At 41.1% G+C, this 12626-nt stretch overlaps 1 protein-coding gene across 6 annotated transcripts in view; it reads right to left on the bottom strand.

Annotated features, from left to right (window-relative positions):
- The window catches only part of PTPRT (protein tyrosine phosphatase receptor type T), a 1142918-nt gene that overhangs the window by 720136 nt on the left and 410156 nt on the right, over positions 1-12626 (bottom strand). For all 6 annotated transcript variants that reach the window (XM_055264961.2, XM_063633847.1, XM_055264960.2 and 3 more), the window contains exon 3: positions 11385-11656. In XM_055264961.2, the coding sequence (XP_055120936.1) occupies positions 11385-11656 (272 nt within the window). The remainder of the gene's footprint in view (positions 1-11384; positions 11657-12626) is intronic.

Here is a 12626-nt window from a genome sequence, read left to right as displayed (position 1 = left end):
ACCTTGGAAGCTACCATAAGCCAAGGAGGGTTTAGCATGAGTTGATTCTACATTGCCAAGGAACATACTACATTTGAATCTATAATAACACTCTTAAAAATAAGTGGCAATCTACCGGTTGGTATCCAGGAGTAGAAGGCAAGTGACTTCTACCTAAACTGCTATTTCCATAAAAATTTTGTAATGGATTTAGCTTCCCTCGTCACTCAACCTCTGTCTTCACCAAGGAGATATGAATGTCTGTGTGGATAGCATGGCCAACATCCTTGAACTCTCTGGTCCCAATGGCCTTCTTCAATCCACTTTAGCCCCACTTTCACCTCATTTTTCACCTTCTGGAAATTGGAAATCCCATTTTCCCATACTCCGGCACAATCTCTACCCACAGTCTCATCCAAGTTGACTCCTCTTGACCTGCTCCTCAGGCTCATGTGGTACCCTGGACCTCTGCTTTTCTTATCTGATCCTTGGCTTATTAATGCAGAAGGTCCAGGCTACCATGTGAGCTCCTCAGACTCCATACAAGTCTCTCCTAAAGCCCCCATTCCTTTGCACCTTTATTTCAACTTTGCCCAGCCTATAACACATCTATCTTCTCCAATCCTGTACATTACACAACTGCCGCCCTTTCAACACGCACCCATGTAATCCCAGCAGACATCCACATCTTCAAGAGGCAAGAGGGAAAGAGAGGGGCTGACTTCTAACTTTTTACCCACTGACTTGATATACATTCACACCATCCCCTGCCTCTTCTTTGCAAGGAACACCAGTGCTCTTGACCCGGACTCTTGCTATATTTTCCATCTTTTGGATTCTTTTTGGTTTTCTCTGTCTATCCTATATCTCCAAACCCTCCCTTTTATCCCTAATTTTGACATGTCAACAGCTTCTCCTATTCTTTAAAAACTACCCTTCAGCAGCAGGTTTTCCTAATACCATCCAGTTGTGTTTCAGTAACACTTAAAATTCTCAGTAGTTTTATCTACATTGACTCTCAACACTTCCTGACTTTGTACTGCAAAACTTCAACCTAATATGATCTGGATTCTGTGTTCCACACTTCCCCTAAAACTGCTTACATGGAAGATACTAATAATCTTCTAATTGCTTAATCAAGTAGATATTTTCAATCTTTATCTTACTTTAAGAAGGAAGATAGTGCAGTGCTTAAACTCTGGTTCCAAGTGCCTAGGTTCAAGTCCTGGCTGTGCCACTTGCTAGTTAATAGTCTTGGGAAAGTTATGTTACTGCTCTGTGCCTCATTTTCTGCATCTTTAATTATAGTGTCTACCTCATTGAGTGATTTTTTAGATTAAGGGAGTTAAGACCCCACTTAGAACAATGTATGGCACATGGTACATTCTCAAGAAATATTTACTAGAATTATTATCACAACTTGACCATTCTTCTACAACTGTCAGTGTTCATAGACGCTCCATTTCTGGGTCTTTTTTCTATTTAGGCTCAGATAACACTTTATTCTTGTGATTTTTCTCATAAATCTGGCACTGTTCAATGCCTGGGAGGTCTGTAGGCATTCCTCCTTCTCCATCCTCCCTTCTAACATGGGTCCCCATTAGTCATCTTTTCACTGCATACACTCTCCCTTCAACAGCTGCCAACGCACTGATAACTCCCAAGCCCAGCTCTGCACCCTAGACCTTTCACCCACACATCCGTCTTAGGTGTCCAGTTCACAGATCTGTATTTCTACCTAGGTACCACATCAATGACGTGAATCCAACAGATCTGCACATATTCCTCCTCAAACCTTTTCCCTCATTGACCAATGGGCTATTCTTTCTGAAATACGGAATATGGTAAGTGGCACTATGACCCATTCAGCCACCCAAGCTGGAGACCAGGGTGTCTGTTGGGCTTCAACTTCTGCCTCAGCCCTCATCTTCGTTTTCCTTTTTATTCTACCTTATTAGCATTTCTCAAATCTTCCATGTCATACGTCTCTGCTATTAGGATGAACCATTGGAAGCAGGCATTTTTTTGAGGTCAAAACCAGCCAGACATCAGAACCACTGCTCTTGTTCAAACTGTCTTCAGTTTTCATCTCCAACACCTGACAGCCTCCAAAAAGGACCCTCCCTCTCCTGTCTTTCATGCCTCAATTCAGGTCTATGGATAGAATACAAGGCAGATGATGAGACCAACAGGACAACCTCCCTGTGAAATCTTTTTTGTGGCCTATGTGGTCACTCCAGGTCAGTGGATTCAAAGATTAGTGCTCTCACTGGGGCTTGGAGCTTCAACAGCTGTAACAAAAGAACTGTGGAGAACTGATGGGAACCACTGGAGATCACGGCGATGGCTGAGAAGAGGCAGCTTCCTTAGGTGGTAGGATCTGTTGTGAAACAGCATGTGGCTGCCTGAGAGTTAGGTGAAGTGCCTTGGGGATGACAGTCACACCAAACATAGGGCTGTTGCTCCAGCATGATGGCCACTCTGGAAGAATGGTTCACTAAGATAGCAGGGTCCTTCAGAGAGACTCAACAAACAAAATTATTCAAGAAGTAGGGGAAAGTTTGCAAAAATAATGTGCTAGCCACCTCATCTTGCAGAGGGAAAAGTAAACAGAAGGCCTTCCTGTAAATAATCATGTGTCTAATTATATTTTTTAATAATTCAAAGGAAACCAAAAGCAAAGTTCATAGAAAAAAAAAGCAAATAGAACATACACAGTAAATGCATTTCAAAAAGAAATAGCACAAAAGCATTCAAACTGTGTAATAAAAATGACAAAATAAAGAAAAAATGTTTCTGTTGTGACAATAAATATAAATGGGTTAAAATACAGAAAAGCTCTCAGACTGTCTAAATAAAGTCCAATTGTATGCTATAAGATAAACACCTAAAACAGAATGACTGCATAACATTAAAAAGAACAAGTTGAACAAAGACATAATAAAGAAATGCAAATAAACAGAAAGCAGTTGTTGCAAAAATAATGTGAAAACCTCGAAGTAGAATTTTAACTGAAAAGAACAATGAAAAAATTAGGTGGACTAAAATGATCATTTAGAAAAAACACATGAGTCAAGAGACTAAAGTGGAGAAAATGATGAAAAAGACATGGGTTGAAGACTTTAACCTATGTCTTAGACTTTGACTAATTGTATAGGAAAAAGCAAGTATATATAATGTAAGTAATAATGTATTTCCTAGATACATGTTAATAAATGTAAAGACAAAATGAAACTTCTATTCAAATGCTTATGGCTCAGTTGCAAAAAAATCATATACTAGGCTACAATATAACTTCAATAAATCCCTCGAAGAAATTGTTTAGCTTTGGGCCTATACATTTTCTAACCAAATTCACTACAACTAGAAATTAGTGACAACGTCTTAAAAACCAATTTATTTAAAATTACACAATGCTTTCTTAAGAACTATGGTGTCAAGTGTGCTTTGTATGTTAGCAAAAATCTAAAACAAAATTAAAAGTCAAATGACAGGTTGAGAATAATATTTGTAATACCTATGTCAGCTAATATGAAAATATCCTTTTTTGTATGTAAAGGACTCTTGAGAATCAACTAAAAAAACAAACCATTCAAATTAAAAAGTGGCAAATGACTTCGACAGGTAATTCACAAAAAGAGGAAGTAAAAATGGTAATAATCTATGAATGTAATTGTGTAAAATGACACTGAGTATGATCAAAAGTTTCCCCAGAAGACACCTACAACCTTGGAGGGAGATGATCACTCCATCAATATGCTTCTGATGTGCAACTCCTAGCCATAGGAAGCCCCACCTAGTAGATAGCCAGTTACATTTCCTAGGGACAGACACCACAAGGGGACAAGGTGATGCCAGGACCCTCAGAGATGGAAAGACCTGCCAAGGTGTCCTGAGGAGAGAGAGAATGGTTATCTCTGACGCAAGCACATTCTCAAGAAAATTCAACCAAGGCCCTTGAGGAATAAAAGTCAGGAAATGGGAGAGCCAGGGGATTGAGTAGAGAAGTCTAGAGGCGACTCTAGTGCAGTGTTTTCCTCCTGTCTTCAGGAGGCAGGGGACTAGGGATGGGATGGTGAACTCACACAGGCCATGCATACCCAGTGGCACTCCAAGTCAGTAAATGGAGGCTGAGACCCTGAGTACAGGGACTGGAGCAGAGGGCCCAGGCTGAGAATTCCAACTTCTCTGTAGATGCTCTTCAGCTCCAAGGCTGCCATGTGGATCTACCGCCTACTGCACATGCTCCAGCCTATGGGCCTCATTAGAGACCTCCTGGTGCAGGTGTTGAAGAGATGAGGCTTGCATGGAAAGGTGAAAATCTCTCCCTCTGCATGAGGACTTGTGCAAAGCCAGGAAGCAATTCCCCACAAGAGGCTCTGAGATGAGTCATGCTCAACCCCTCCAAAAAGTGGTTTTTGTTCATACTTGGAGGAGGGTGTGGACATGTCAGGCCATGGTTTAAGAGACCTGGTGTTTTAACCTCATCTTTTGCAGTTCTCGAGCAGGAAATCTGCATGGCAAAAATTTCAAGGGACTGCAAACATTTTCAGGAGAAGAGAAAAATGTTGGCACATCAGAACACCTCTTGGAAGATAAATATACATGTTTTCATGGGGAGAGATTGCTTAGGGTAAAATTAAGACAGACATTTTTTTACCCTATCAGCCCAAGGAGACCTGCATAGGACAAGGAGGAGGATTTGATGCTTAGTGGAGAGAAGTGGGATGGATAAGGAAGCAGATGGAATAGAATTACAAGGGTGGTAGAGTGGGCCCCTCACTGTGATAAACTCTATTCCATTGTGAGTGAAGTTACTAAACCTACAGAGTGCCAGATTGCAGGGATTTCCTGGGAAAGGGACTGAGTTTCAAGTCCAGTTGAACCAAAGCTGGGTGAGTCCTTAATTTCAGGGGCCTATATAGCGATTATAACTATCGAATAAAAGATAATTTTCCCTAGGCAGGTGATGGAAACTAGGGCAAGCAGGTGATTGCAAAGTTAACAGAAGTTCTTTTATTTTTTTTAATCCTGAAACAGAAAAGTTCAGAATCATTAGAAAATATGAAATCAAATTAATATCACCTAGAAAGTTGCTGTGATCTGAAGTACACGTGACTTAGCAGCCATTCAGCACTGAGTGGTGACCACATTTAATAATAATATATTGTGCATTTCAAAATTGCTGAAAGAATATATTTTTTTAATGTTCTCACTACACAAAAAAAGTTAAGTTGGTGAGGTGATGATTATGTTCATTAGTTTGATTAAGTCTTTCTATAACACATACATAGATCAAAATATCACACTATACCCTATAAATACACACAATTAATATTTGTCAATTAAAAGTAAATAAACAAGCCCCTGCTTTCCCAAGAAAAGGCACACGTCGGGAGATGGCTGGCAAAGGCAATTTCTCACCCCAGGCCTTGCCAAAAGTCTGGTGCCAGAAAGCTCACTAATGAGAAAGAGGAAATTTCAGTGTTTATTACAGAGCTAAAAGTCAATTTTAGAACTATAAAATATGACTTTAATAAATTAATACATAAACCATCAGGTCCAAAGCCCAGTAATTTGTATTTAGCCCATAGAATCATATGTACAGGACCAGAGCTCCAGGTCTGGTGAATTTTAAAACCCATTTTGCTAGCGTCATTGAATTTTCTGATAGGCCCCCTTTTCTTGCCACTGTACCTATGTGTACATGTGCGAGTGTGTTTTGAATCTGAGAGTCTTGTGGGTGCTTGTCCCTATGTGGACACTCTGTAGTGTTTGTGGCCAAGTGAGTAACCGTTAATGACTGTGTGTGTATAACATATCTCTCCAAACTGCTGCTCTCAGCCAAGGAAATGCAATGAGGCTGTAGTAGCCAACAAGGTGCAAATCAGAAAATTCTCCCAGATGAGGCTACTTATCCAAGGGAGGGCATGGAGGTTACTGAGTACAGGCTAAACAACACTGGCTATTTCTTTTAAAAAGGCTTCCTTCCTCCTTCCCCTTTGTCTCTTTTTCCCTCTTTTTCTTTTTCCCTCCCTCCCTTCCTCCCTTCCTCCCTTCCTTCCACTGAGGCCCACTGCAAGCCTGATGACATGGTTTGGCTCTGTGTCCCCACCCAAATCACATCTTGAATTGTAATCCCCATAATCCCTACATGTTGAGAGAGGAAAGTGGTGGGAGGTGATTGGATCATTGGGGTGGTTTTCCCCATGCTGTTCTTGTGATACTGAGTGAGTTATCACAAGATCTGATGGTTTTATAAGTGTTTGACAGTTCCTCCTTCACAGGCTCTCTCTCGCCTGCCACCATATAAGATGTGCCTGCTTCCCTTTCTGCCACAATTGTAAGTTTCCTGAGGCTTCCCCAGACATGTGGAACTGTGAGTCAATTAAACCTCTTTTCTTTATAAATTACCCAGTCTTGGGCAGTTCTTTATAGCAGTGTGAGAACAGACTAATACACCTGACATGATGATACATATATGTTGTCTAATTTCATCTGCAGAAGTGTCTATCATACCTAATATCCTCTCCATTCTACAGATGAGTGAACTGTGATTCTGAATGATGACAGAATACAGCTAACATTACACAGCTAGGAAGAAGATTCTCAGAAAGCACAAGCTATTTTCCCTAATGGCAAAGCAGAGCTTGGAGCCAGAGAACCTAGGAGGGATCATGGGGACTTGAATTTACCAGTAGTGCTTCCTACACTGGAAGACAGGACATGTTGCCACCTAACAGAGGGAGCTACTGCACAGATCTCATGCCTCTCATAGGTTGTGAACATAGGGGGTACTCCAGAAATGTCCTTTTCCCCCATGCCTCATCCAAAAGCATGGCAAATGGTGTGACTGTCCCTGTGCTGAGTCCATTTTCTTGTTCATTGTACTTCAACCTGTGGCCCCATCCTGTACCCATTTGCATCTGGTCCTATATATGGGGTTTCTAATTGGAACCTTAAAGGCTCGACCGTGCCCATAAGCTTTTAGAGATACTTGATGTCTATAGTCAATGATACAGTGGTGACAGTCTAGGGAGTAGGGTATCTCGGATCTGCTCTCAGCTTTGCCAATAATCTGCTATGTGCTCTTGGACTTCACTGTGCAACTCTGGACATCAGCTTTATCATGTACGTTGGAGTTCAGCTATGGCCTGGAAGCCAAATCCAGCCCACCACCTGTTTTTGCACATAAAGTTTTGTTGGAACACAGCTGGGTCCATTCATTTACATATTATGTATGACTGCTTTCATGGTACGATGGCAGAATTGAGTAATTGCAACAGACACTGTATGGCTTGCAAAGACTGAAACATTTTCTTTCTGGCCCTTAACAGAAAATGTTTGCCTTATCTACAAAATGAGGATAAACCTAAGCCACATGTGCCAGTATGCATTCTGTAAATGTCTATGGATAGGAAGACTATATAATTTATCACTGAAACTGGGGCACACTATGAAATGAATGCTTTTAATTTCACCAGGATAATGAGAATAAACCAGGGTTGTCCCAGCAAACTGAGATGTAGGGCCACCAGTCTGCAGAATACTATCTCTATAGTCAGGTGGTCATCCAACAAAAAGAGAGGCCAAGATCAAACTTAGAGGAAAGACAGTAAGTTAAACACCAATAAATTGATTTCTTTCTGACTCCTCAGAACTCCCACGTGGGTAATTGTGAGTCTCCTAGAACTGAATACATCATACAGCTTTTTCAAAATGCTGTGACCTCCACCACATCAGCCTTCACTACAGAGAATCTTGGGGAACACATGTTCCACAGAGCACACTCTACAAGTCATACACTGGGTATTCTTCCCAGAATGTACAAGCAAAATCTGATCCTCTTGTTCATGCAACTGTGCAGGTAGAGAATATAGGGCTATATGCTTAAAGCAATTCTGAAACCCCAAAAGCTCTGAAAACAAGGTTCTTCACCTTAGTATTACACAAAGCAATTTGGTGGTAAAACCTGAATACAGCCAAATTGCCCTGATACTACTTACAGTCTTTATTTATCCCATTTCTTGTGAGTATGTGTAAGTTTTGTTGTAGAAATATCAGATCTGATTACAGGGTACTGCCTCAGACCCTACCAGGGTTGTTATAAAATACATAAGATATGCCAATATATTACTAATATATTACTAAATTCCAAACATTGTGAATTCTGACACATATCTGACACCATCAGTTTCAGAAAAAGGTTTGTACTAAAACATATTACACAAAAGGAAAAGACACCGAAGTAATGAGGCCAAAGATACATAATTTTCTCAAAACATCTAGGATAAAACACGTCACATTGTTAGTGACACACATTAAAAACAAAGGACTCTCCTTTTAGCCACTTTCATTCATAAGTTCCTGCTGTTGTAAAGAAGGGAATAGGGGCTTAACCTCACACCAAATGACAACAGTCCACCCTGACCACCCCAAGGCCAGCTCTGTCCCACTCACTTCTGCATTACCAATACCTGAACTGGCCTGGCTCACGCAGGATGCAAAATGACTGACAAGCAGATGAGAATAGGGAGCGAGTGGCTGAATGATGGTGTGACAAGTTCTTCCAAGAATTTACTCTCTTTTTTTCTCTTTTCTTCTCTTTCTTACTTCCTCTTTTATTTCTGCTCTCTTCCTAACTTTCCTTACTTCCTGACTCTGGCTCTTGGCCACCCATGCGCAGGCCAAGGAGATGAGGTTGGGGCAGAAGCAAAGGAAACGTGGTCCCAAACAAGCTACTTGGGTCCATCTCCCAGGCTGCTTGCATATCTCCAGGGTTGCTGCAGTCACCTGTGCTTTTCGACAGCCACTGCCATTATGTCTCATTATTTACTCCTTTAAGTCTCCTGACAAAGAACCCCAAAATAAAAACCTTAAGAAAACCCTCAACACAGACCAAGGCATTACAAGAGACAGCTGCAGGATTCTCCAGCAATGGAGGATGAGAATGAGCAGAACCAGCACCTCATAAAGGCCAGGTCCCTCCTGAGAGCCCAGCCTTGGAGTCACCCCCTTCATCTCCCCATCCACAAGCTCCAGGCATGGCTAGGCCTTTCAAGAACTCTACTACGGGAAATTGTGGAGCCAAGTGGCTAAGAATTATGATCTATACTAATTTGACAACCACCAGCTACTGAAGCGTAGCTAATGAGACTGGGAAACTGAACTTCTCATTTTACTTAACTTCAGTTACCTTACATTTTAATTTAAAAACTGATACCCAATTCACTTAAGAATGTTTGGAACAACTTGTGTATATGTATCCACTTCTTCAGCTACACATTTTATGAGTCCAAATACAGATCATTATTACTAATGAAAATAAAACATTTAAATTGAGACTTACTGTAAGTGTAAAATAGAGACTGAATTATAAAGATTGACAGGGAGAGAACAGAAAACATCTCACTAATAATTGTTTAGACTGATTACATGTCCAAGTGACAGTATTTTGGATACATTGGTTTAAGTAAAATATATTACTAAAATTAATTTCACTGATTTCCTTTTACTTTTTAATGTGGCTACTAAACATTTATAAATGACACGTGTGGTTCCCATTATATTTATACTGGACTTTACTAGTTTAGACAGTGAAATCAAACAGAACGGGTAAAAAACAAGGCACTACCTCCGTTCAAGCTTGGGTTATCACTTAGCATTTCTGAGCCTTCGTTTCATCACCTATAAAATGGGTATAGTAGTACCTGCCTCAAAGGATTGTTGTGAAGATTAAACAAGGTAATGTATGTGAAACATTTTGTACTGTGCCTGGAACATGATAAACACCCAATGGACGGTAGGTATCACCATCACCCATTACCATCATCATCACTACCTCTCCCCTATTTCTGAAAGAAATTTCAGGAGATGCATCATGAAGAAAAATAAAATTATTCTAAAAGGAAATCACAAGCCATTGAGGATAAAATTGAAATATTTATGGCAAAAATCCAGTCTAAATATTGACGGTAATTGAGTATCAAATTCTGATTTCTCATTACCAAGGCAAAAGGGAAACAAAGCTTGAATTGTCTCATTAAGGCAAACCCAACAAGCAATCTCAATAGATACATGTATTCCTAACACTAAAATCTGGAAGAACTATACCGTGGATATTAACTTGCAGGATGTCTAAGAAGCCCCCAGCCACTGGTTCATCTTCCACTTCAGATGCTAGAGAAATTTCTCCAAAATGCAGATCTGACTGCCTCAGTCTCTAACCTAAAACCTTTCAACAGAGCAAGTGGGGATTAACTGCAAAGGAGCACAGGGTATCTTACTGGGATAATGAACATGTTCTGGCCTGGTTTATGATGATGGTTGCACAATTCAATAGGTTTTCTAAAGTCATGGGATTGCACACTTAAAATAGGTAGATTCTGTGATATGTACATTTTACCTTAATAACATTGTTAAAAAAACAAAACAAAACAAAACTTTCAACGGCCCCAAGCCAAGACAATGTGGAGAAATGTTCCTCTAAGCATGCTTTATGGATTGGTGCCAATCTGTGCACTGTGTGCATCAGTTCACAAGGAGATAAGGAAGGAAAGAGAGAGAGGTTTAGGAAATATTGCGGCAATCTGTCATTACCATGATTTTTTTTTTTTTTTTTTTTTTTTTACCAGGGTTTATAAGAGCATTGCTCCACAATGAGTCAGGAGGAAGTGTCCCTTCACCATGGACGGTATGAGAAGCACTGCTTTAAACTACGTTCCATCCGTTAGCCTGACATTCAAAGACCCCCAAGATCTGCTTGTCCCTGCAGGCTGATCTCCCTGTCTGTCCCCTTTGCAATGTACCTTAAACAACTTAGACTTTCCAAACTCTGCCATCGTCTATCATCACCCCTCTAGCTCATGGTACACACTGTCCGTGACAACTCAAACGCCTTTCCCTCCCTCCCTTTTAAAATAAATTTGTATTCATTCTTCAAGATTCATCTTAGATGTCATCTCCTCTTACAAACCATCCTAATTGCCTTCCCCAGGAAACACCCCATTCCCCAGAGGGTGATCTTTGACCAGTTATTTCATCTCTCCGAATCTCAATCTTTTCATCCATAAAACAGGATAGTACTAGTACCTCCCTCATCATGTCATAAGCACTGACTTTATAAAAATGAATCAATGCCTATGTTCCTCCAGTATCTTCAGGAGCCACATGTATCCTGGTACATTGTCATTTTATTTACATATCAGTCTTTTCCTACAAACGATGAATTCAAGTGGGACAGGGGCTGTGTTGGGTCACCTCTGTAGAGCTTGGCTAGGAGGAGAAGCCCAGTAAACACGAGTGAATAAATGAAGTCCTTTCTAGACCTAGCACCTGCAGGGAGAGCAAAGGTGTATAGATTTATTACTAATTTTCAAAAATAAAACCATGGTAAAATGCCATACCTGATAGAAATGTGGCCAGAAAGTGCTGATGGCGAGCTCTGCCTTCACCCAGCCCTCAGTGACGACCCCGGACACATTCCAGACAGGGTTCCCTTGGGGGCCACCATTCACCTTCACGTAGACGTTCAAGGCCCCTGGGCTGGACCTGTCGCGGCTGGAGAAGTAGTAATGGAAGTCGATGCAGTGGGTGTCATTCTCCTTCAGGGTCGGCAGGAGAAGGTGGGCCTTCTGGCCAGAGGCTCTCCCAGAGCTGTTCACCATCATGAAAGATCCTAGAGACCCACAAAGCAAGTGGGAAGTAGAGACAAAGAGAAAGTAAGAAAATCCTTCTGAAAATCAGTCACACCCATAAACATGGTGGCCAGAGGAGCGGCCAGAGATCAAGTCACTCTAGGAGGGTCTGGGTGACCCTGCAAAAGCCACATCTCTCTGAGCCTGAGTATCCTCTTCTGTAATTGGGTATAAAAAATCTATTCAATAAGGTGGTTTTAAGAATTAAGAGATGGTAACATGTATGAAGTATTTCTACAAGGTGCTACTATTACTGTTTGCGGAAAACATCTCCAAGCATTCAAACAGTTGCCTTGTAGAGATGAAGTGAGCCTCTTTGGAGTTGCTTTGACAAATTAAATGGTTGTTTCCAATTCTTTATCCCTCCCTGGATCCATGTCCCTTGCCATTGGCTTTGCAGTTCCTTCCAGCAGAAACAGAGGGTATGTGCCCATCCCTTGACTTTGGGCTCCACCATATGACTTGTTTTGGTCAACAGGATGCTAACAGAATGATTCAAGCAAAGGTTAAAATGTGCTTGCCTTCCTGGGCTTGCCGTTTTGCACTACTGCTACCTTTCATGAGAACGATGTGCCCCCAGTAGCTGCTGTCCCTTTCAGCTTGGGATCAAGAATACACACATGGAGGATATCTGACTTGAACTGATCGTGAGGAACCAAGCCATGCCACCCCTGCAGCTGGAATCACAGCCACATGGCCCAAAAGCCCAACCTAGATCAGCCAATCTACAATCAATGCACAGTTCCATGAGAGCTAGAATAAACGCTTATTGTTGTTTGCCACTGAGTTTCTTTTCAGTGTGTCATGCAGCTTTATTGTGACAATAGCTTATTGATAAAGCTGCCTGAGAGGGCAGACTCATGAAAGAAACCATGAGGGGGTACATTTCAGTTCAGTGTACAAAGCACTTTCTAACAAGTGAAGTTGGTGCAAAATAGAATGGACTGGTCA

This window comes from Symphalangus syndactylus, chromosome 24 (genome assembly GCF_028878055.3).
Source record: "Symphalangus syndactylus isolate Jambi chromosome 24, NHGRI_mSymSyn1-v2.1_pri, whole genome shotgun sequence".
NCBI lineage: Eukaryota > Metazoa > Chordata > Mammalia > Primates > Hylobatidae > Symphalangus > Symphalangus syndactylus.
This window is presented reverse-complemented; position numbering and strand designations above follow the sequence as displayed.